Source organism: Psammomys obesus, unplaced genomic scaffold (assembly GCF_907164565.1).
Source record: "Psammomys obesus unplaced genomic scaffold, mPsaObe1.curated_primary_1811, whole genome shotgun sequence".
NCBI lineage: Eukaryota > Metazoa > Chordata > Mammalia > Rodentia > Muridae > Psammomys > Psammomys obesus.
This window is the reverse complement of record NW_026594428.1, coordinates 18,082,006-18,108,495: the sequence shown is the minus strand read 5'-3', so window position 1 is coordinate 18,108,495 and position 26,490 is coordinate 18,082,006. Positions and strand designations below refer to the sequence as shown.

At 42.1% G+C, this 26,490-nt stretch overlaps 1 protein-coding gene across 2 annotated transcripts in view; it reads right to left on the bottom strand.

Annotated features, from left to right (window-relative positions):
* The window catches only part of Ctnnd2 (catenin delta 2), an 894,554-nt gene that overhangs the window by 77,250 nt on the left and 790,814 nt on the right, over positions 1-26,490 (bottom strand). The window contains exons 16-17 of one of the 2 annotated variants that reach the window (XM_055618984.1): positions 20,357-20,431; positions 19,207-19,357 (exon numbers count right to left, since the gene is read on the bottom strand). In XM_055618984.1, coding sequence (XP_055474959.1) covers positions 19,207-19,357; positions 20,357-20,431 — 226 coding nt within the window. The remainder of the gene's footprint in view (positions 1-19,206; positions 19,358-20,356; positions 20,432-26,490) is intronic. The other variant, XM_055618985.1, reaches the window with a different exon arrangement.

The window sequence follows — 26,490 nt, the reverse complement described above, 5'->3', positions numbered from 1 at the left end:
ATCATCTTGAAGTTATGTGAACAGATGTGGGCTCAGATTTTTCATGAGGAAACAAAACGTCTTTTCATTTAAAAGTAAAAAAGCCACAGAAAAATTTTAAGAAACTCATCTTTGGTTAATGAGCTACAGAATATCTGCCTACCAGTGGCTAGGCATTTTGTTTAGTCATTTTTATTTTTACCATTTTATTATATGGACATGGGTATTTTGCCTGCATGTATGTCCACACCATCTGTATGCCGGATTCCGTGCATGTAAGAGGTCATCAGATCCCCTGGAATTGGAGTTACAGATGGTTTTGGCTCGCAGTGTGCATGTTGGCAACCTAACCCAGTCATCTAGAAGAGCACCCAGTGCTCCTAAGCACTGAGCTGTCTCTCCAGGACCCTGGGCATTTTAAGATGAAGCTTCCTTAAGATTTTTTGTTTGTTTGTTTGTTTCTGTACTTAAAGGACTAACATAATTAAACTTTGTGCTTTAGCTTTTCTAAGCAGACTTAAGTACCACTGTCTTGATCTACATATTTATAATTTCCATCTTCTTATTTATCCACTTCCCTTTTGTGTCTAATAGATATTTCAAGCTTTTAGTTCAGAACTGAACTGCTTCTACTAACCCCTCCTGTCCTCTGTCCTTTTCCCATTCAAAGCACTTTGCTCTCCATCAATCAGCATGTCTTGCTGGTTCCACTTTAAAAAATCTCACAGCCAAACTTTGGGCAGAACACAGGGTGTCTTATGGAAGAAGGGTGTGTGTGTGGAGGATAGAAGGACATGGAGGGGGTAGGAGCCCCCATGGAGACCAAGAAAGCTGAAAAATCTGAGCTCAGGGGGTCCTGCAGAGACTGATGCACCAACCAAGGACCATGCAAGGAGAGGACCTAGAACCTCTGCTCAGTCTCCATGTGGATGTAGGAGTAAGGGGAACAGGAGCTGCCTTTGTCATGAACTCAGGTGCCTGTTCTTTAATCACTTGCCCTTGGCAGTGCAGCCTTGCCAGGCCTCAGAGGAAGAGGATCCAGGTAGTCCTGATGAGACTGGATAAGTTATGGGCAGATGGCAGAGGAGGAGAACTCCCCCTTTCGGTGGACTAGGGGAAGGGAATAGGAGGGAAAAGGAAGATAGGGTGAGACTGGGGGGAGCTGAGGGACTGGGATTCAATAGGGATATACAATAAATAAACTGTGAAAAAAAAAGTTAAAAATCCATTCCTTTTCTGGATGCTTTGCTATAGCCCTGGACCAGGGCAGCCAGGTCTCCTTCCTGAATCTGCAGTCAAGTCTTCCCTTTCCTACAGCCTAGAATCCAACCCACATCCTGTAAGCACTCTTAGGTCAATCAAGGCTTGATCATTTTTGTGCGACTCCCCTGAGGAGCAATGCAGTTCCTCACCTGGGCATGATACAGCGCATCAGCATCCAGCCTTTCCTGCTAGGTTGCAGGCTATTAGGCGTGTCCCTGAATTGCTGCATTCAGCTGCCTCCTACACCACGCGCTCTCTACTAGATGGTCTCTGTTTCCGAGGATATTGAACCTGTTTCCATGATTAGCTCCCATCTAAGAGTCTTTTCCTAAACACCACATTGAATACCCTTTCTCTGTGAACTCTTACCCTATTTTATCACATCCATGCCAGAAAGTAAATACTGCTTGCTTGCTCTGTGGACTTCCCGAAATAGTAAGCCATTGCTCAGCGAAAAATGCTAAACTGTGGCTGATACACAGCAGGAATAAATAAATTCCACTTCTTGGAAGTCAATAGTCAAGGAGAAAATGACATGGCACTAAACTCACAATGGTTAACTATTTTTATTGCAAGACCATGACAATTACATTAAACAGTCTCGTTAGACTTTTACGGCATAAGAGCTGGACTGTGACACTTGCAGTCAGAAAGCCATACTTCTCTTTATATCTAATTGGTCTCCAGAAAGTTTTAAACACTACACTCATTTTCTCAATAACGACTCTCTATGTGTAGATAAGAAATGATGATCTAGCATAAAACCTGTCCTGTGGACTTATTAACTTAAAATGCAACTCTTACATCTCACGCTGTGGTTTACACTCCACAGTGGCTGTTTTTTCCTCTAAGGATCTGAGGCACTCAGAGAAATGGCTTGGGAAAACCAGGGTTCGTGCCCTTGAGAGGAGCATCTTCTCAAAGTTGACCTTGGGCTGTGGGGACAACCTCAGGGTCCTAGCTCTATTCTGTTAGCTCCAGTTGTTCTGGGACAGTGCTTTGGAAATGGAGACCATGAGCCCCGAGGTCTTGCAGAGTTTGTTTGGAGGGTGGGGGCGGGGTCTAGAGAACCCACGCCTGAGTCTCAGTTTCCTGTGCTACCAAAAAGACCACTGGTTAGAAAACACATGGCGTGTTCTTTATGATTTTCCTTTCTTCTTCACGGGTCAAACCTGCTTTCTCTGCTCCAGGGTGCTTCACATCCTGTGGGATGAAACTAAGGTGGCACCCCAAAGTGGCCCCAATCTGGGCTGCAAAGGAAACATATCTAACAAAGGAGCACCCATGTTTTCTAACACAGAACTTTCTAGTTCTTTAGCCTCAACATCTTCAAAGCAGTAATAAGTATTCACTTCTGAATACATAAGTTGACTGAGGAAAAATAGCCCATCCAAGAATCTGTTCCATATAATTTTAATGTTACATTTAAATTTTTAATTAAGATTTAAGACATTGTTTTGATGAACTGTTTTATGCTAATATCTATTGTAATAAAGTAATAACAATTAAGACACTGAATATTTAAAGTCTGATATCATAAAACTATCCAAAATGAAATTTTAGTTTGATTTTTTTTCTAATGGAAAGAGTGATCAATAAGAGGCTTTGAAGAACAAAGTACATGACCTGGCAAAATTTGGAGGGTGGGGGTAGTCTGTGAAAGGAAGTGAAAAGATGACGTGGCATTAATAAACTTAATTCCATTAATGATGCTCTTTATACACTGTAAAAGATGACAGTAGCAGCTATGTCAGCTCCATGACCCTAAAGTCCTGTCTGTCTTAAAACAGGAAACAAACTATTCTTTCCTGAAAGTTCAGTAGGATGCTTAAGAGAAAGTCGTGATTTTAGCAAATGCTCAGGTCTAGAATTATTTTAATCACACTCTTCCTATATGGATTAACTTGTTAATTCAGTGATGTGTTCGTTTAGTTCAAGTAAACTTGTTGGCTGTTTTCAGGAGTTCCTGGGAGTTGGTAGTTCAGAATAAGCAGTAGCAGACCACACTTGCTGTCTCTTGTCCTTACTCAGCTCTCTTGTGGGAACACGATCCATGAATGGAGTTGTGTGAGAAGTAATTTTGAGACTTGTGAGAACTCCAAGGAAACAAGGAAACGCTTGTAATCTCTGTTTCTCCGCAGCCTGGGTTGTTCTTGAAATGTGCTTTTGTTACCCCACAGATGGAATAAATGGTATGTTTACTTCATATTACCCATCATCTGACCCATTATTATTTAGAATGAGGCTTTTAAGCACAATGCACTCATGACCAGATGCAGCCTAAACTCATGTGACTGTACCCTTGTGACTGTTTTGTGCTTGAACTCTAGTGCGCTTTACCATAAGACTTTGTGTAACCCTCAGAATATAAATCATCTAATGTCCTGAATAAAGACAGTTATAATGTAAGTCTTTAGTTCACCTCTGGCTGAGGCTCCACTCTCCTAGGTTCATGCTGCCAAACACACTCTCCAAAATATCTCTCTGCTTCCAAAACGCCTAAACCCTCCACTCCATGTCTGCATGGAGCCTATCAGAGTTGGGGTCCCATTGGGAACCATGCAGGAAAATGACAAACAGAGAGGCTGGACATGCTGCCTTCAGCCAATGTGGGGAAAAGCCAAAGCCCTCTTCTCTGTGTTCTCCCTCCTGGGCTGCACTGCTGAATCCATGTACACATGGGAGGACACAATGTGCTGAAGTTAGGCTTGCTGCGCAGTGCCTGAATGGAGGACTCTGACCAGTTAATATAGGCTCTTGTTCAGTTTCTCACTCACAGCTCATTACTGTTCACTTCAGAGAAGCAAGGTTTGCAGGTAGTTACTACAGGCTTCGCGGTGTGCTTGGATGCTGTTAGTACCCTCGGGTGCCAGAACAGCTCTGTGATGAGAATGATACTGTGTGGGCTCATATACATGAAGATCAAATGGTTCAAACCTGCACCTTTGCTGCGTTACACAACACTAAGCAGAGTAGGCGCTTTCAGAAGAAGTATACAAGGTGAAAACAAGGACCATTATTTTTCTTGTCTTACAAAGTTAGTAGCTAAGATGAGGAGATGACCCCAGGACTCCTGATTTTCATGGAGATACCTCAGTGTTGTGTTTAACATCCTGGACTGTTATACTCAGAGTACAGGCTCGTAAACAGGAAAGAGCTCAAATACGGGGGATATGTTGGCAGTCCTGCAGGTGGCACCTGCAATTGCTGTTGAAGATGCGTAGGAGCAATTAGAGAAATACCTAAAGTTCAGGAGTTGTATGGGAACCAGGTGGGTGGAAACATGGAGGAGTGCCCAGTGGCAAGGAAGGCTTCGAGCTGATGAGCCACACAGGATAAACAATGTTACTTAGACCAGAAATGTAGATGATGTGCCTGTCCCAGAGGCTGGGGCTGAATTTCACTACTGAGAAGGAAAGAGATGAAAAGAAGATAACCAGGAAGAGAATGGTCCAGTACCCGGTACCTGATGGGCTGTGGAATGGACAGAAATCTCTGAAACCTTTCAGGGGCCTCTTTTTATATCCAACTGAAAGTTAAATACTGATCACATTCTTGGAACATTTGACCTCAGTGACAACTGAATCTAATGGAAACTGTGACTAGACAGATTTTAAATAAAGCAGAGCTATGGCTTAACTATGCATTAAGTTAACCCAGCTTCCTACTTAGCAATCTAATAGAAGAGATTCAGTGTTCTTTACTGGAGATACTTAATTCAGTCTATTGCATTATTTTAACACAAAATATCTGGTATACCATAACAAGATATGTGGAGAAAAAAAAAAAAAGATGAAACCACAGTGTAAGAAGAAAGAGTCACTGTAGGCAAGTCTGTGGTAATTGTGGGAATCAAAATTATGTTTAAGCTTTAATTACAGTGCCTAAGAGATCTATAAAACAAAAATTCCTCTAACCTGTTAGCCCCTTGCCCAAGGACAGCCTCTTCCTGAAATGCTGGAGTCTTTGCTTTATGTAAAATAACAAGCCACATTTTAAAAAATTACTTATTTTTTTATTCACTTTACATTCTGGTTGTAGCCCCTCCTAACTTCTCAGTCCTTCCCTCCACCCACTTCCCTCCTCATGCTTATTCCTCTGAAAAGGAGAGCTCCCTTTCCCATCCCCCCTCCAGCTCATCAAGTTGCGTATGGACTAAGTCTGTCCTTTCTCCTTGTGGCCTGGCAAGGCTGTCCCACCAGGGGGAAGTGATTGAAAAGCTGGCAAGTGATTCCTTATCTGAGGCAGTTCCCACTTCACTTACTAGAGGACCCACATGAAGCCTAAACTGCCCATCTGTACATCTTTGTAGGAGGCCTAGGTCCAGGTCATACATGGTCCTTGGTTGATGCTTCCATCTCAACAAGCCCCTCTGGGCCCTGGTTAGTTGGCTCTGCTGTTCTTCTTGTGGAGCTCCTGTCACCTCCAGGTCCTTTTCTGTTTCCTCCCACTTTCTAACAATACTCCATATACATCACCCAATGTATGGCTGGGAGTCTCAGGGTCTGTTTTGAAGCACCTCTCAAAGGACAACTTTGAAAGGGTAGAGCCTCTCAGAGGACAACTCTTAACAGTCTCCTCTCTGCAAGCTTATCAGAGGATCATTCATAATGTCAGTGGTTGGTACCCTCTGATAGGGTGGAAATGTGAAACAGTATGAAAAGAACAAACCAAAGAATAGCAGGAATAGAAGAAGACTCCCAGCTCGAAGGAATGTATTTTCAACAAAATCATAGAAGAAAACTTCCCCAAATGAAAGAAAGAGATGCCTATAAACATACAAAAAGCTTAAAGAACACCAAATAGATTGGACCACAGAAGAAAATCACCCCACCACATAATAACCAAAACACTAAACGTGCAGAACAAAGAGAGAATATTAAAAGCAGCAAGGGAAAAAGGCCAAGTCACATATAAAGGCAGACCTATCAGAATCACACCTGACTTCTCACTAGAAACTCTAAAAGCCAGAAGGGTCTGGACAGAGATCTTACAGACACTAAGAGACCACAGATTTCAGCCCAGATTACTACACCCAGCAAAACTTTTAGTCACATAGAGGGAGAAAACAAAATATCCCACGACAAAACAAATTTAAACAGCACCTATCCACAAATCCTGCCCTAAATAAGACACTAAAAGGGAAAAGATAGAGCAGAAATTGAGGGAATACCCAACCAATACCCGGCCCAACAAGCCACATTTTTACTCCCTTAAACAAGTTCGTTTGACCCAACTGCACGGGATATATCTGATCACATGGAGAAAAGGCAGGCTAGTGGGGCTGTCTGTAAGCTAGCTAAGTACTTCTGTGTGTAGGAAGGTTCAAGAGGTGACAGAGAAGGGACTCAGGCAGGTCCAGGGCTTGGCACCCAGGCTGGACAGGATGTGGGCTGGAACTGAAAGGAGATGCACAGGAAGGAAAAGAGGAGAACTTAGGAGATTCCCAGAGAAGTATCAGGAAGAAAGGGATTTATGAAAAAAATAAAAAAGAAAGGGATTTATGAATTTACCCCACCATGGGGCAAAGGAAAAGACACAGAAGAAATCAGCATTTCAATGCATTCTTCATTAGGAAAATGGCAGCAAGCTGAGCATCAGGGTTCAAATCAGAATTTAAAGAGTGAACTTGATGGTGACTGGAAGTTAAAACTATTGAGTTTCTAACATTTAAAAGTAATAAGGGCACTTTTTAAATGGCCTGACTCACACAGGCATCAGGTACATTTGTCTGTGAACTTAATTAAAAATTTAATGCCGCTCCTTCCCATTCCTTGGCTATAACTTTTCTTTCTGACAAGCAAATTAAATTTCTCAAGTCTCAAGGTGAGGACCACTGGGGTTTTTATCGCTTGGTCTGTCTAGAGCACAGGGTACTCTCTAATGCTGGAGCAGCGATATTACTCATTCCTACTTCAAATCAGCACACCACACAGTGGCATTTGTCCACTTCACCCCGTGTCTTTCTGACCCAAGCCTTTATCAAATGATGACAAGAATGATATTGTCAGCAGTTCAGAGGACAGATGTGTGTTAGTTTCTTTTGTCTTCTGAATTGTTGTACTTTTCAAAGTTATTATTTTACCTAATACTGATTAAAGGAATAATATACAAAATTGAATGAGTAATTTTATTACAAACAAAAGACAGACATTTCTATCAGACAGTAATGGATCTTGAACTTCCTATGGTGTGAGAGATGAAAATCCTTCTGAACATCAAAGGTCTCTGGAAGTTTTCAGGAGTGTTTAGGAGGGGGTCCTGTGAGCTGCTCTAGCTGCTGCCTTATTACGTCTGTTACTAATTGTCTCACTGGCTTCCATCTGGCAGTGGGAACATTATGAAATGTTTCTTTTTGACATCATTGGACTTAGGATCAAAATAGGCTCTTATGGAAGCCATTTCATATCCTTACAGAAAAGAATGAAATCTATCTCTAAGTAGATTCTAGGTGGATATTAGACATATAATATAGGATAAACATACTAAATTCTGTACACCTAAAGAAGTAGGACCCTGGGTAATATGAACAATCCTCACTCAGAAAGACAAACAGGAAGAAGAAAGAGGGAGAAAACAGGAAACAGGACAGGAGCCTACCACAGAGGGCCTCTGAAAGACTACTACTCAGCAGTCTATTAAAGTAGATGCTGAGGCTCATAACCAAACTTTGGGTAGAGTGCAGGGAATCTCATGGAAAAAGGGGGAGATAGAAAGACCTGGAGGGGACTGGAGCTCCACAAGGAGAGCAACAGAACTAAAAAATCTGGGTTCAGGGGTCTGTTCTGAGACTGATACTCCAACCAAGGACCATTCATGGAGATATGATAGAACCCCTGCTCAGATGTAGCCCATGGCAGCTCAGTATCCAAGTGGGTTCTCTAGTAAGGGGAACAGGGACTGTCTCTGACATGAACTCCAAGTGGGTTCTCTAGTAAGGGGAACAGGGACTGTCTCTGACATGAACTCAGGGGCTGGCTTTTTGATCTCCTCCCCCTGAGGGGGAGCAGCCTTACCAGGTCACAGAGGAAGACAATGCACCCAGTCCTGATAAGACCTGATAAGCTTCAGATGGAAGGGAAAGAGGATGTCCCCTATCAGTGGACTTGGAGAGGGGCATGGGAGGTGATGAGGGAGGGAGGGGAATTAGGAGGGAATGAGGGAAGGGGCTATAGCTGGGATACAAAGTAAATAAACTGTAATTAATATAAAAAAGAAAAATAAAAGTCTGGTGTTATCATGCCTAAAAACCGAGGAGAGAAGCCTCATTTCCTGTACATCACCTGGGTCTCAGGACACCTGGATGGCCACAGAGTACATCTCTCAGCTTCTGGATCATCCTTCTCTGGCCCGCACCTGAGGAGTCATTGCGTCCTACCTCCTTTATGACAGCTCACCTCTGCAATGTCTGCCTCCCCCGGTTGCCTTATGCTTACACTCAGGATAGAAGCTCTAGCCCATCTGACTTAGGCCACTGTCGGGCACCGTTTCACTCTCTGACTGCTTAATGACAAATGTACTCACCTGCTTTGTCGTTGCTCAAGATTCAGGAAGGTAAATAACAAATTTAAGACATGATGGCTAAAAGAATACCCATCTTAGAAATTTTAAAGTGCTTGTACAACATTATTTTTGGTATTAAAGAGTAAAACTCCTCTCTGTATGATCAAGACTTCTTGTGTATGTGTCGCAGCAGTGGATAGGAGGACTGGCAAGGGAAAAAGGTGGCAGTTCATGCTTCAAAGCGAATGCAATTTCAACATCTTATCCTCTGAAAGCTCCTTTCTACTTCTAAATTCTCAAGATTTGATGGGATGTTTGGAGAGAGCCACTTCATTCCTCACACATCCTCTTCTCCAAGCATTTTCTTCAAATTGTTTGGCTAGGCATTAAAGGGATGCTTAGTCAACATGAAATCCTGCCCCTCCCATTCTTCTTGCCTGTGAAGTCTTTAAGCTGAGTTGGAATCACCTAGAAAAATTCGCATTTTTGCTTTTTACCTACATGAAACATTTCCAAGATATGGACCATTAAAGTCCTGCCTAATAAAATAATTTTTGACTCTCTAATTTATTTATTACTATCCTGCCAAGGAATTCTTATCTGCCAGACCCAGTCACCAACATTCCCCAATAGGTGTCCAAACTTAATTAACAAAGAATTCCTGGCTTCACAGAAAAGAGAAGCAGCCTTTGGGAGATTGGGAACTTCGGGTCAGGAGACAAGCAACTGATCTGAAGATGTAAGCTTTTGGCTGAAGCTTGAAGCTTTCCTTCTGCTAGGATCTGGCTGTGGAGACCACATTACTAACGTGAGACAGCAGAGAGTATTTTCATAAATCACCCTGTCTGGGAAATCAGACTTCTCCTTAAAATACTAATTGAAATTACATGTGTTTTAATTAAAACAACATCTGCCCTGGGCTGAAGAGCATGTTTTAAGATGCAGAGAAGGTACATTTCTAAAATTTCTTCAGATCTACTTAATAAAGTGAAGCTTATACACTCCCAGGATTAAGAATGGCACGTTGCCTCCCGGGGTGTCCTCAGGTTTTCAGAGCCTCAAGACTTTCCCTAAACTCAGAAATTAGTCAGGGTCAGAGAAACAGATGAAGAAGGTGCTTTTGATGACATGTCGTGGATATTGCTTGGGAGGTCTGCCTTCTAGAATGACGTTTACGTAGCCCAGGAGCCTTTGCTGTCTGTGGTCTATTGGCATGAGAAGGGAAAGCAACCCCACACACATGCCTCTGTTTGTTTTAATAATGAAGTCTTACAGAGCCCTCTGCTTTTCAGCTCCTCCAGGAGACACAGCACAACAGCGTAGTCCAAACACGAATGGCATGGTGACAAGGAGGTTTCTCTATCCTAAGCTTTCAAATTTACATAAAATTTTCAAACTAATTTCACTTGAAATCATTATTACGGAGGCAGTGGCAAGGGTGCGGGTATCAAAGAACACACACTTGTGCTATGTGTATCAAAGTTTAAATGGAAGTAAGTATCTGCAGGTCTAGAATTCCATAGGTACAGTTACTCACCAAGAATCAAGTTACAGGATGGGATGAGTAAATGAAAGAGGAAATTTACCAAGCCAGGTACCCCTCAGGACAGCATCAACACAGTGGAGATTGCCCACCCTTTGGCCTCCACATAGTACCTCCTCTTGCAGGTCTCCAAGAGAAAGTACAGTATCAAATGAGCTGCTGTAGGGAAAGAGAAACTTGTAATCCTGTGGACAACATTCCTACTTCTTTCATCTGCTCATTCATTTTGGTTAAATATGGAACATTTTCTCTCATTCTTTAAATATCTCCAGCACACTCTAGTCAGCATTTAGAGTAGCCAAAAATACCTTAAAAATAAAGAAAAACTAACTAAACATTTAAAATAAATTGGGACAAGAAAAGAAAGTTAGGGTAGAGTAGTCTTCTCCTTCCCAGTAAATGCCCATAATGAAAGAAAAGAGTGATTCAAACTTTCCCAGGTTAGAGAACTGAGGTTGTTTACTGTTTAGAGAGAAAGTGACTCACAGGTAAGAAATGGTCCTTATTTCATTCCAGATCTCATTACTGTGTCTAAGTATGAGCTGCATACCTGGTACGCATAGGGAGACTGTGTTCCATGTCTTTTAGGGACTCATAGTAGGAAACAACTCCTCGTTGACCTCAAGAAAATCCAGATCTGCCTGTGCCTCCTTTGGTGTTAGGAAGGCAGGGAGGGCAGTGCACAGAGAGAAGCCCCCACCAGCTGACAAAGTATGAAGTCCAGCCAAAGTGAAGCTCATATAACATGAGCATGCATCAGGGCAAGTTAAAGAAGGCTTGTTTCTTATGGCTCACAACAGTGAAGGGTCCCGGTGAACCCCATGGTGACCACAGTGTTTGGGGAAAGTCTTACCAAGTCAGAAGGCAGAGGCAAAGGGGCTCTGGTGCATGATGTGATGGATATGCTCTTCTCGTCATCTCAGAGAGATGCACAAATGAGTTAGAGGGATGACGACAACATTCTAGTCCTGCCTTGCCTGCCAGAAATTTGGCCAGGAACCAACACCCAGAGAAGCCATGGAGGTACTGCATAGGCTCTGCCCCAGACTTCGATGCAGAGGCCTTGCCAGCACAGAGGTTTTGGCAGTGGATGTGTCTTATGTGGAAAGTGTTATTTCCCACCTAATCTCAAATCTCATCCAAATCATGAGCAGAGTGCGTCTGCTTAGAATCTTGGATTTGACACAGCATCGGCACCATCTCCCCATGTTCCTGGACTCTGTGGGAAAAGGCTGAGCCAGTCTATTCCCTGACTCATTCCTCTTGTCACTTGTGAGCCCATAATCCCACTCCAAATCTGCTCTTCATAATAAGTAACATGTACTGTTTAGCAATCACTGAAATCATTCAGCAAATATATTCTGAGTGCCTATTACGGGCCTAGAAAAGCTCCAGGCATTAGGGAACATCAAAATACATGGATCTCAGGGATGAACCATGAGAGATTATCCAATCACAGGTGGTCATCTTTAAGAACCTATACACGCTAGCAACATTAACTGGACTCAGCAGGCGTGTGCATGCACATGCACCAATAATAATAATAATGAAAGAGGAAGAGGTCAATAATTTGAGAGAGAGGAAAGGGGGGACATGGGAGGAGTTAGAGTGGGAGAGAAAGGCCTAGGTATGACATAAAGAAAATACTCATGCATAAAAATTCTTGAAATAAAACTTAAATTTCAAAATAATAAGGAATAAAGTACAACTCCATCCCTAACTGTATCCCTTCCTGGATCCCTGGATCCTTCAGGGATGGGTACAGTGCAAATGCGAAAATCACACAATGGAAAGCTAAAAGACCTTTCAGGTATTTGCTACCCACAAAGTTCTGAGTTAAGGAAGCAGTTTCCATCCGAAAGGGACACCTGAGCTGGGCTTCCAATGACAAAGGAGGTCAAGAGGTACAAGTTCACATATGCTTGTTTAGTGAAGGGTGGAGATTGGGCCTCCATTGAAAACTGTCCACATGAAATGAGCAGCAAACTGGAAACATGAAGTGATGCAGTATGGTACACACTTTTCACCAAAGCTAATTATTACCATCCTTTTTTTTTTTTTTTTTTAAACAGCCTTCACTACGTAGAAGGATAATTAACATTTCTGAAGGTTGTGAAGAATGTATGTACATGCATTAACCTCGGCTACTGTGCCACGGTCAATAAAAAGAATTCAGGATTTATCTATAGCACAGTTATCAGTTTGCAGAGACATACACATAATCACGGAAACAGATCCATGGGAAGATGAGGAGAGCAGAGGCAGCGAGCTCCTGAGTGTGGGACGGTTTGCTTCTCAGTAGCATGACTATGGCTTACTCAACAGCTTCTTGATAATGAAGTCCTCTGAAGATGGTCTATCCCTCCCATGCAAATGTGGCTGTCCACTTACTGTCACACCAATTAAGTGAACAGTCCAAGAGAGCTGTGATTTAAACTGAAATCTCAGAACCAGTGATGAAAAAAGCTGAAGTCCTTCTGAATTCTAAGTGCCCACATGCTTCTAGAACAGTTAAGGAGAAAATGAGCTGACTTTCTGGTTGTTCATCAGCACGAAATCTTTTTCTCTGGTTGATGTGTTCTTTAATTTGTTTACTTAATGTTTTTCTGATACAGCATATTTAAGGCGATAGTTAGACAGGAAAAATGTAGCTCAGCTATCCATTCAGCAAATATTTATCAAGTCCCTGTTAGGCGTTCCATATGGTATCAGGCACATGGAACACATCAGAGAAGAAGGCAAGGCACCCACTCCGTATGAACTCATGTCCCAGTGAGGGGAAAGAAACAAGACCAGTAGATAATGTTACACACAGCAATCCTCATCAGGTCAGGTTATGTAACAAGAAGCCATTGTACGCTGACAATATGGTAAGCCAATGTATTTAATACACCCACTTACTGAAGATCACAGCTTAGCAACACAGCACACAGCAGAACACGAATTCTTTCCCCTGTGATTCTCTGGCTCATTGGGAATTGTCACTTAATGCCACTGCCCAGTATTGAAAAAGAATATTGCATGACAAATCATCAGCATGAGATAAAATGAAAATTCAAAACTCAAAGAGGTTTCTTCTGAGTGCATATTATTGTAAAGTTGAAAGGCTGTAAGTGGAAACATCTTAAATATGGGTCATCTCTATTAATAATCAGGAAAGGAGGTAGGGTGGTTTGATGGATGGTATGTAGCAAGCTTCTCTCGGGAAAGTGCCATTTGCTGAGGTGAGTGCAGAGTTAGCAGACACCTGCAGAAAGTGGATCATTTAAGGTCATGAACTCAGATGAGGTCACCAAAACAAAGAGAGAGTTGACAGAAAGGACAAGATAGCCACACTCATCTTTCTTTTTTGTTGTTGTTCTTGGTTCAAAGTCATTGTTTCTTTCTTCTCAATGCATTAAGTTCTGTATAGCATTTCTGTATACAAATAAAATCACTCTGATACAGTATTTAGAGTCAACTAGTTGACAAGAGTAACATGTGCTTCCTCTTAAACAGCATCTAACGTTTTGCTAAATTCTACTCTTTTCATTCACAAAAAGTTGCTGCATTCAAGCCTGTAGCTTCAGTGTTTTCAACTCTTGTTTCTGAATGACTGCCTCCATTTCCTACTTGGTGACATCTGACAGTAACAGCTTAATGGGCAATATGGAGCTTGAAGTACTCCATGTTCAGACAGACCACTGGATAACTGGCTTCGGAGAAAGAAGACAGGCCCAGGAGCTAGAAAGCCAATCGATAGCTCACCATTTTGTTATATATTAACCCACCAAAAGAAATAAAATACGCAGGCGTACAATAGCCAGTACTTAGCATCCAGGCAGTAGACTGATTAGCTATTGATTTTTTTCTCTATGTTGTAGAGGAGTGATGAGGCTTTTATTGGAAGCCCTGGTGCTGGTCCTGTCTGGAATAACTATTGAAGGAAAGGAAAGGTATATATGCAGAAGGCTCTGTGACCTTTTGATCCAATAGCTTAGTTTAAATATACAAAGCACACAGAATCTGCAAATACTAAAATTAAACTCAAACTAAGTAAAACTACTAAATTTGCAAGTTTACTTCCTTCTTTATAATATATTGTTAGGATGATGAGTGGATGCACGTACAAGACAGGTCTGAAGTCTGATTTTATTCTGAGTCAATAAATGGCTGAAAACCTGAAAATACTTTAGTTTTAGGTAGAGAATCTGATGTACATTGGGGCATGGTAGGAGAAAGGCATCCAGTTTCTGGATCACTGAGGGTTTATTCCGCACATCATGCCTGGGTCTCCAATTGTTCAGAAATAGAGTTTTGCCCACTTTTGCACTCATATCTCGCTTTTTCAAGTTTGCTAGATGGTACAGTAAGCTGTACCTTGGCTTCAGTGGTTGGTCCAGCTGCCTGGACCGGAGTCCATCAGATTCCAGATTCCACCCACTGGTAACTGTCACCTGCCGCACTGCTGTCAGACTTCATCCTGTAAACCGTCTATGAATCACACAGAGAGCCTGTGAGGAGCTCTGCCATCTCCTCAGCTCCAGTGTTGCCACTGTGACAGTGATCTATGAGGGCTTGTGGAATCTCCCTGCAGATTCCTGAGACTTCTTAAGTTTCCAGGCATCAAGCAGCCTTCGGCCTGGACCCTCCTACTTACTGACAGGGGCACAAGAAGGCCTCTCTGATCTAGAATCCCATTATTTCTGCTAGGCAAGGAGACCTCTTGAAGGCTCCAAACCCATTCCTTGCTCCCAGCTCCCTTTCTGGTGAATCACCTGCAGAGGCTACACCTTCATCTTGGATTCTCTGCCTTCTAGACAGCTACATAGCCATCTTCTTTTAGGCCTTTTCTGAAAGGTTTCCTTACCAACCATTCCCAAATTTAAGTGCTCAACTAAAAACCACAGCCTTGATGTGGAAAAGCTGCAAAAAGGAGAATGAAAATGAACTCTTATCTCAGCCAATATATAAAATTAGGCTCAAAATATACTACAGAATTAAATGTGAGACTGTATAACTAAAAAAAAAAAAAAACATATAGGGAAAAGCTACACAAGAAGAGTCTGGGCGTTAGATATGACCCTAAAAGTTCAGCAAACAAAACAAAGAAACAAAAACAAAAATAAAAAACCCCAAAACATACATGCAGGATCACTTCAAAGGGGTCTTTTCTGAGACTGATACTCTAACCAAGGATCATTCATAGAGATAACCTAGAACCCCTGCACAGAAGTAGCCCATGGCAGCTCAGTGTCCAAGTGGGTACCCTAGTAATGGGAAGAGAGACCATCTCTGACATGAACTGATTGGCCTGCTCTTTAATCACCTCCCCCTCAGGGGGAGGCAGCCTTACCGGGACACGGAGGAAGACAATGCATCCAGTCTTGATGAGACCAGATAGACTAGGATCAAAAGGAAGGGGAGGAGGACCTCTGCTATCAGTGGACCAGGAGAGGGGCATGGGTGGAGAAGAGGGAGGGATGGTGGGATTGGGAGGGGAAAAGGAAGGGAGCTACAGGGGGGATACAAAGTGAATAAACTGTAATTAATGAAAATAAATAAAATTTAAAAAAAACAAAAAATGTTCTGCTGAGGCTGTGAATGACTGACAGCATCAGAATGTCACCAGTGGGTTGAGATAAAATGTTCCAAAGCCAAAACCTGACAAGGGGTTAATACCAACATACACAGAGAATCAAACCCAACAGCAGGAAAACAGCCCATTTTAAAAATGAGCAAAGGATATGAGTAGGCATGTCTCAAAGGAGACATTGAGAAACAGTCGCAAAAACACTCCACATTACTAATCATTATGGAAATACAAATTAAACTACAATGAGACATCACTTTGCACTTGGCAGAACAGCTTTTATAAACAATGATAGGTGTGGAGAAGAAGAATCTTTCTTCATGTTTTGATGGTGGGATTTTAAATTAATACAGGCATCATGGAAAATGCTATAGAAGTTACATTTAAAAAGTGAAAATAGAATTACCATATGATCCAGCAATTCAATTCCTGGGAAAATATCACACCCTGTAGTCATTGGTGGCTGAATATATCAGGAAAGTGGGGTATAGCTATACCACTCCTGGGTATACACTAAGATGCTCCACCACACAAGAAGTACATTTGCTCAATTATGTTCATAGCAACTTTATTCATAACAGCCAGAAACTGGAAACAACACAGATTTCCCTCACCCAAAGAATGGGTAAAGAAACTGTGGGACATTTACACAATGGAATACTCAGCTATTAAAAAACAATGACATCATCAAATTTGCTGGCAAATGGGTGGAACTAGAAAAGATCATCCTGAGTGAGGTAACCCAGGCCCAGAAAGACATACATAGTACATATTTACTTATAAACAGATATTAGCCATACAGTATAGGATAACTATACTACAACTCACAGACCCAAAAAAGGTAAGTAACAAGAAGGATCCAAGGAAATATGTTTGAATTTAACTCAGAAGCGGAAATAGAACAGACAGCAGAATTGGCTGGAGAGAGGGAACAGGATAGGAGAGGAAGCAAGGAGAGAAATGAGGGTGGTGATAAGACCTGGGGAGAGCAGTGGTCAAGGGCAGGGGTAGGACACAGGGCCTTCAGAGAGAAGAGAAACCATGGGCAGAGGCATCTCTGAGACAAGCTGGAGACCTGTAGTACCAGGGGTCATGGAGACTGATGAGGATACCTTCTAACCAGAAAGGACTCCAAGTGGAGAGAGGGGAACTCCAACCCACCTACAAAACTTCTACCCCAAATTTACCTTGCCAACAAGAGGTATAGGGATAAAGATAGAGTGCAAATTGAGGGACTGTCCAACCAATGCCTGGCCCAACTTGAGACTCACACCAAGAAAGAGAGCCAAACCCCCGACACTATTAATGACACTCTGCTATGCTTGCAGAAGGGAGTGTAGTGTAGCTGTCCTCTGAGAGGCTCTACCAAGCAATAGATTGAAACAGATTCTGAGACTCTCAGCCAAACACTGGGGGCAGTGCAGAGAGCCTTGTGGGAAAGAGTGTGTGCCTGCTTGATCTTCATGTGGGTTCCCTAGTAAGGCGAGCAAGGGCTGTGTCTGACAAGGACTCTGTTGCATGCTTTTTGGTCACTCCCCTCTGGCGTGGTGGCCTTATGAGGCTACCGAGGAAGAGGATGCACTCAATCTTGATATGACTTGATGTACTGGGATGGGTTTGTGGAGGGGCTCCCCTTTTCTGAGGGGTAGGGGAAGGGAGATAGGAAGAAGACAGAGGGAGGATGGGACCAGGAGAAGAGGAGGGAAGGGGCTATGATTAGGATGTATAGTGACTAAATAAATAAATAAATGAAAGGAAGGAAGGAAGAAAGGAAGGAAGGAAGGAAGAAGGAAAGAAAGAAAGAAGGAAAGAAAGAAAGAAAGAAAGAAAGAAAGAAAGAAAGAAAGAAAGAAAGAAGGAAAGGGGAGTATACAATGAATTGTTCCTCAGACTTAAACCAGTAGGAACTGATGAGATTTGTGACATCATGGATGGGACTATGGCGAGGAAAATAATATATAATATATATAATTTTAATGTAGAATATAAAGAATGAACTCAGAAGCAAGAACAGAATACTGGTCACTGGAGGCTGCAGGCTGGAAGACACAGGATGATGTTGGTCAAAGGTACGATTAGAAAAAGAATCTTTATTTTTAATTACAGAGTAACATTAAAATGTTCTACTACAGATAAATATTGGTTCCAGCATGTGGTTCAGGTCTATATCCTAGCACAGGGAGGCTGAGATAGAGTGTTTACAACTTTGAAGCCAGCCTCAGCTATTTAATGTATCTATGTATACGCTGTACCCAAGGACAGCATGAGCTCTATATGCAGACCCTGACATTAGTTGGGTTCTATGTTAACTGTAACTTGTTTTGACTATTTCACACTGTGTGTATTAATGCCACTTTGCACTCCAGTTATCCAATTATAATTTATTAATGTTTAAGAAAACAAACCACCACTGTTCTGAAAATCCAAGACCTATGGCACAAAAGCTCATGTGTTTCATCATTCTTCATATAGGGAGTCCAGACCAGGGGAGTCTATTGTCATGAAGCACCTTGGAGGATGAGTGTCTGCTTAATGGGTACAGATTTCTTTGGGGATGAGGAAAATCTTTTGGATCCCAAAGGTGGCAATTATCCGATATTAGAAAAACACGAATGCCATGGAATTACATATTTTAAAATGGTGAATTTAAACTCAACTGAAAAAAATTGCAAACTCAGCAGTGACAATTCTGTTGCCTCTTTCCCCTGAAGAACACTTCTTGCCAGCATGTGACTCATGTATTTGTTTTGGTTATTGTATATGGACTTATCCTGAGTATATGGGAAACCAGGGCTTCCTGTCTGTTTCACTCATTGGTATAAATCTCTGGACCTAGGACTGACCCGGAACTTGTAGGGAATGAAGAATCATTTGTAGAAGAGGCGCATGCATACATTACCTCTTTAATGGTTCCTTAGTCAAAGACCTTTCATGGTTCTCAGGGGCGATTATTGAATTTTAAGTAGGATGAAAATAAATTATATAGGAATAGATGACTAGCCATATAAATGAGTAACAACAGAGAGTGGGAGGAAAGGAGCAGGCATTCTATCAGGCATCTTAATTTCATCACGTAGGAAGTAAACTGCCCAGTAGAAGTTCAGAACGTTGGGTCCAAGGGGTTAAACGTGAAGCACGGCGACCATTTTCCGCTTGCAAGGATTAGAAACCACATTTTCCTTTCACATTCTACAGGGCCAACCAGTGCATTCATCCAAGCAGGAGAGAACGGAATCACAGCTCCTGATAAAACACACTGACACCACACATGTGTATGCTCTGTGGAGGAAGTCACCACATACACACACCTGTGCAAAGACCTGGGACCCTGAGTGAGAGGACATACCGATGAGTTCCTTGTTTCTGACATCCAGGGCCATGTTCCGTAGGGCTGTGGCCACTGCGCACACCACACGGTCGTGGTCTATTCGGAGGAGCTCCACAAGAATGGGCAGGCCTTTCTCTTTCCGGACAGCGGCTCGGATATACACGGACCACTGCCAAAAGAGGGAAGGCAGAGGAGGTTAGAAAGACAGGTGAGGAGTCCCGGGAAGCCAGTAGCTCTGAGGGCTGTCAGGCGGCTGCTTGCAGGAGCCAAAACGGTTGAACTGCCAATAACCTGGCTGCAGAACGGGCTGAATGCGTTAGACATGCACTGGAAAGTGTTTGCTTTCCCCCTTTGAATATAAGATAAAGGTTCCAGGGCCACTCCATGGACCACAAGTCCTTTCTCTTGAGACAGTGCTTTCAGTGCTTGGAGCTGAAAGCCACTTATGGGGTGTGCACACGAGATGCTGTAGGATGTGAGGGTTTGGGGTGGGCAGAGGTGACCACTCATATCAGAGAAAGACAAAAGGAACCACCAAAATGTGGAGAGTGGTGTGGGTTGAATATGGGTGGCTTTTGTAAAGGGCTCTGAGGTAGGCCATAGAGATCAACTGCCATGCATGCAAAGGAATAGGCCCTTTATTGAATAATAGAGAAGAAATAAGTAGAAAAAAAAGAATATAGGCATGGGAAGAGGATAATATGACATTGAGAAGCAAGAGTGAAAATGATAACTTTTTTTTGAATAAACATTAAGAGAAAATGTATTATTTCCAGGGCTATCATTTAATGTCCTATTTTTTATAGACATAATTTATTTTACTTTGGGGTTGGTGCCCTTATGAAACACAGCTGACGCTTCCTGTTGAATGAAGAGTTGCTGTCGGGCGGATAAAGCCCTCAGACTCAGAGTCACTTAAGAAAATGAGGTAGCCTTTGCAAATGTGGGTGCACGTTTTATATTGTTCCATAGTGTTCCAGAGACAGCTGTGAGAAAAACTGACCATAAGGGTTTGATTGGTTGTAATTCCATTTATGATCTGGAAAAAATACATTCAGGAAAGAGAATTCAGATTCTGAGGGAACCAATCCTTCCCCACCTCTCCCCCACCAGGCCCACGCCAGCCCCCCATTCCCATAGGGACAGGCACCCCAGAGCTGGCTCTCACCTGTGGCAGGCAGGGAGCCCCCTCTGGCAGTGAACGTAGGGCATACGCCATGCCTGCCACATCCTCAGCCCAGCCCTGCATGAAATATGAGATTAAAAAAAAAAAAAAAAACAAACAACTTCATCCCATCCTACGTTAGAAGTCACATTCACATTGTTCTTATCACCATCCTCCAATTACGCACACTTCTCTTCTTTCCCCTTTGTGCCTGATGAGTAGGCACGCAAACTCATGGGGCATGTCTCAGCTAAAAGAACTAGTCAACAGCCCCACATTCAGAAGTGAAGGAAACAATGTTCAGGTGTGACAGTGAAGAAACACCAACATTTGCAAGTCACTAAGCTCTGATAGCATTGCTCAGAGAAGACGTGCTCCTCCTGGCATCAAATGTCCATTTCCATGTGTGTGTTTGTCCCACACAAAGAAACATGGCCTCCTCCAGATGCATTGCTTCTTCTGAGTATCTAGCACCCAACCCAGAAGAGACCAGAAACCCAAGCGTATGCAGCCACTTACAGTTGGCCCTTTCTGTAAAACTAAGGAGAGAACCTGGAGTGCAGACAATAGGATCCAAAATTTTGGCCAACATGGAAGAACTAAAAGGTGCACATTAATAATAAATAATACTAAGATACTTTTGCCCTGAAGGACCATTGCAAACAGCTCCTGGCATCCTAAACACAGGCCTTACAGACGGTCCCCTTTCCACTACCAGGTCCTCCAGGTCCTATGCTCCTGGATTATACAGTTGAGGTCTCTTCCAGTTCAAACCACAGGTACGTCAGCACCATCTCTTCATCACTAATGGCATTTAAATATAAAATATTAAGTAACCACAAGAAACCCCTGTGTCCCTGAATCTACTTCTTAGGCTGGAGGTATCATGCTCTTTCTTTTTGTTGTTGTCTCATTCATGACCACTTAATTTTCTGTAATCAGCCTTCAAACTCTGGCTCAACCTTGTCCTCATTCTTCCATACAGAGGTGCACTGCTATATCTGAAATGTCCCAGCAGCACAGCTATGATATTCTTGGAAGGTCAAGTGCTACACTCCCCTGTGATGGACAGAAAGATGGCCTGGTAAGTGGTGAATGAAAAGAGTTCCTATAAACTCTGTTGGGGATGTGAGAGAAAACAAAACAAGACAGAACTAAAAAGATGACCATGTAGGCTTCCAATATGTATAGTTCTAGATATGGATTTTGTGATATGAAAAATGATAGCCTGGCAATGGATTTGATACTCAGGTGATCCAAGAACAGAACCTTTTGTTTTTGGAACTTTTTGCTTTCTGTGGTGAGTGTGTGTGTATGTGTGTGTGTGTGTGAGAGAGAGATAGAGATAGAGATATTTCTCATATTGCCACAGTTTTGGCCTGCCTTCTGCATCATATTCCAAAGATGCCCCAAATTTGCATGAATTTTTCTTGGCTTTCTAAGACAGGAGGTTGTAATGATCTTAGTACATCAGCCTACCAGGTCCTGGGAGCAGACTGGGCACCACGTGTCACCCAGTGAGAAGTGAAAAGCTCAGAAGGCATGAATAGACAAGAATGCGCTGGGGATGAGGATGCTTCCCAGGTCCTAGATGTAGAGAAGTATGAGGCTCACACAGCATTCCAGAAGAGTACTGAGCTGCTTCTCTTTAAGCCCAGTGGAGGCTTGAAAGACGTATGGGTTGCCAAAAGCTGTGATTGGAAAGTACAGTGTGGCTGTCACCACAGTAACAGTAGACATTAGAGAAGGTGATCCTGGTTGGGATAAACAACCTGACTGAATCCCAATGTTCTGTCAAGAAGCCAAGGGGAGTATGCACTGAGGAGGGCAGCACAAAGGGGAGGGACAAATCAGGTGTGACAAGGATGCCACTGAGAAATCTGACCCATGATGAAGATAAGATGCTCAGTCAAAGGTGAAGAAGAAAGAGGCAAAAGGAGAGAAACAATAATAGGGAGCAGGAGGAGACAGAGGAAGGAAGAACAAGAGGACCAGGCCCCAAAACAACAGGATGAGAGATTCATATTGTGCTATTATGGTAATTTCCTAGGGATGGCTTAGGAGGGCAAGATCCCTCAAAGCATCCTAGCTGACATCTAACAAATCACTTACCAGGAGATGTTCTAATACCTTTGTATGTTTGAATTCATTTAGTCCTCAACTCTGTGAAACATGATTGGTAAAAAGGACCATGGTTAGTCCTTTTTACAAGAGAGGTGTGGCGTGATGCAGAATGGGAATACTCAGTGTCTCGAATCCATGAGGAGGCACTATCTCTGAGTCAGTGTGCTTGACCTCTATTCTCCTGTGTCTCTCAGAAGGACAGTATCAATTGTGAACATCTCCATTCCATAGTTTGTAGAACTCCTTACAAATTAGTCAACTAATGTTGGTTTTCATTCTATTATTTTTGGCTGCCAATAGTCCATTTAACTTCCCTTTAAACTCCTGAGTTCAACATAGTTAAGTGCTAAAAATTGGCCCACTGGGCACTTCAGTCTGTTCTTGGGATGAGCTGTCCTGATTCACTAGGGCTGATACAAAAAGCCACATGTAATTAGAATATCTTATTTGTATCAGAAAAGGGTCACTTCTGTTTATGTGGAACGAAACTATACTTCAGATCGTAAACACTGTTTCCTTTCTTTTTTTTCCTGGGCAGAGGTTTGGGCCATTGTTTGTTTCCACAAAAATGTCGGAATGGGACAGAGGAGAAAAAGCACATAGTTTCAGGCTAGCACACAACACCAGGTAAGAGCTTGAATATATTGAGAGGAGATTAGAAGAAGCAGAAAACAATCTGCTCACTCCTCGGAGTCTCCAAACTGTTGGGAGGGGCAGTACGTGAAGATGTGAAGGAGGTAACAGTGCTGTGAACAGTGCTGTCATAACAACCTGGGTGTATTGGTGGCTACCATCGATGAGCACTGTAGCATAAGGCCTTCCCCATGACGGTTCCTCTGCCTTGCAGTCACATGTTGTTCTTTCATTTCAATCATGTACTACACAAGTGTACAATCAAGATTATAGACCTTTGTCTTGAAATTTCCAATATTTCTTTTGACAAATGAGATATCTAGTCAAGGGTACTAGTGAAAGAATTCCCTTGTTAGCAAAGCAGTAATTTATAAACACAGATATTGGTTAAGGCAGCAGCAGAAAGTGTGTGCTAAAACTTGGAGGTTTTCCCTGTTTGTACTTTTTACATGTAAATCAGGATACTGCAAAGATTGGATTTTATCATATGAACTTGCTGAAAGTACTAATTTCCAGGAAAGAGAAGAAAAAGATGTTGATGTATTCATGTAAGAAGTACAGAAGGTCAGGAACAATTGACAGCGAGCTAGAGAAAGCATCCATTAAAATGAACAATTGTACCTGACCTCTGTCTTTGGTCATGTCAAGGAGCAGCAATCATCAATTAAAACAACTTATTTTTAAACATAAGCCTTTCTGAAGTTTCTTTCAAACATCAGAAATAAAAAGCATTTTATGTAACTACCATTTAAAAATGCCTTCCAGGGAATTTGATGCAACTGTTACCAGTGGTAGGTCTTCCATGCACGAAACTAAGGCTGTCTCGGACCTCATCCTGAGCCACCTATAATTTCCCCCTGATAACATTATGTGAACACATCCTTGAGAAGGATAGCTGACAGCACCCTGACCTCTACCCAGCAGGGTGTAGCAGAGGTGACAGGCTCTTAGCCACTTCACACAAGTAAGCCTGTACTGTCAATAGTGTTTTTATTCAATTTAAGAGAGGAAAAGTAACATTTCCCTTACTCAATACTATGTCAAAATTTACCCTTTGTTTGTTTTTTTCTTTTTTTTTTTCTCTGTAAATGCAGTTTCTCATGAAAATAGGAGATTGGTCTTCATATCTTTCTCCTGGAGCCATAAAAACTCCACTTTGGGAATATCAAAATATTTATTCTTTTGACGACAGGGTGAAGGAAATCTGTATTTTGTTATGCAGAACAGTCTGAAAGGGACATGCTGATGAGGCCTTTATTATTGTAATTACAAAGTACAGCTTGTAGTGGAAGTCCTACGCAGCAGCAGAAAAACTCAAGAATTTGTTTTTGAATCTGGGTCTATTTATTTATTTAAAATTTTAAAAAGATTTGATTATTATGTATACAGTGTTCTGCCCGCATGTGCGCCTACACAACAGAAGAGGGCACCAGATCTCATTATAGATGGTTGTGAGCCACCATGTGGTTGCTAGGAATTGAACTCAGAACGTCTGGAAGAGCAGACAGTTCTCTTAACCTCTGAGCCATTTCTCCAGCCCCCAAATCTGGGTTTACATGACCTTACTATAATTCTTGTCTATTTTGGTGGGGATAAACCGCATGGAAGTGTTTTTCCCCTGGATCCGAGGCTATCAGCAGGAAACAGAAAAACCACTGTGATTTGTATGGGATAATTTATTTATTGTTTCCAGGGACTGAATTTTGTTTTTCTTTTGCTTCCTGGTGGTGGGTGTATCTGAGAGATGCCTTGGAGTCACAAGTTGAAGATGATAGAACAGCTCTTAGCCTGTGTGAGCTGCTCCTTCTCCTCTCCTCTGTCCTTTACTGTGGTATCAGGAGAAAATAAAATTCTGCCTTTTATCTTGCTCAAGCCTTTGTGTATTTGGAGATTTGCATGTTATAGCAGCTGGTACTGCTTTAAATAAAAGACTCCTGTAATAGCCTGCCTGAAGAAGTATAAACCATCAACTTCTTTCCTGAGGCTATAAGCAGCGCTGCTGGAAACGCGCCACCTCCACCTTTACTGCCGTTTTGTATAACTGACCTCACAGGCACTCCTGGACTGTGACATACTTTCTTCACATCCTTACCATGGCCTTCGGAACTTTTTACTTATATCTTTACTAAGAGTAAAGGAGAGACCAAGCTACATTCATCTTTCTTTCAATTGTCTTCAGCTTCTGGTCCATAGTGGAAAATTAGAGTGTTTAATTGATGAGAGAAACTGTCAGGTTGATTTGCAACACCAAGTACTTATTATGTAAGGCAGGATTGTCTCCACTGGAAGAGTCTATGGCTTTAAGATTGAAGACACCAAGATCACTGATGGGTCCAGAGATTTCCAGCCATTTCTGCAGAAAAGATGCGTAGGGTCTAAGCAGCTATGCACTCTCACGGGAGTCTTTTCTACAGAAGAATGAATCCCTTAACTCTGTTCCCCTGTGTGCAGTGCTTAGAACCATTGACTCAGAGCTTATTAATAGATGTTTTTATCCAGGATGGAAAGATCATAATATTGAGATAGAGGTGCCATGATCAATACTCTGATCAATGCCACAGCAATTCAACTCAAGTTTTTATATAATAATTTCTCTCTGGCATGGCTACAAAGATGATTGCAGAACAATGTGTGTCTCAAAAAGGCGGAGAAAGGTAGCTCCAAGTGAAGTTGTATCTGCCTAGGAAGCCCTGCTTAGTAATTCTTTGCTAGAGATGCCTTTTTTTGCTGTCCATGGTGCTAACAGGAGGTCTGCTACTGAGCGCAGCTCCGCCCACCGTTCTTGTTCTTATTTGTCACGGACCTATTTGAGCGGTCTGATTAGGAAAAAATAGCTGTAATTTAACAGGTTCGTTGTGTTTGGGGTTATTTGAAATTCTAGGGTTTGTGAGACTATGGTTTTTATTGTATTTGGAAAAGTTTCAACAGTTATTCCTGCCAATATTTTTCCTATTCTCTTGACCCTCTTTGAGTCCCTTGGTTTTGGGAGCCCAATCTGCATTGGTCCAGTGAGGCTCATGGATATATCGCTGTCCTCAAGTGTACCTATTTTTGTTTTTCTGTGCAGTTTATCTGATATTTATAAGTAGTTTAATCTGCTAGTTATTTCATCTCATGTATTTTTCATTTCAAACATAGTACTTTAACTCGAGAGGTTTTATTTGGTTATTCAAACACATGTCCCTAATTTTTAACTTTCTGATCATATACAATGCCATCATAATCATAATTATAATGCCATCATAAACATCAAAATCTCATGTTTGATAATTTTAACATGTGTCAGTTCCAAGCTTTCTTCCTTCATTTTTTCCTTCCTGCCTTTCTGTCTTCTTCCTTCCTTCCTTCCTTCCTTCCTTCCTTCCTTCCTTCCTTCCTTC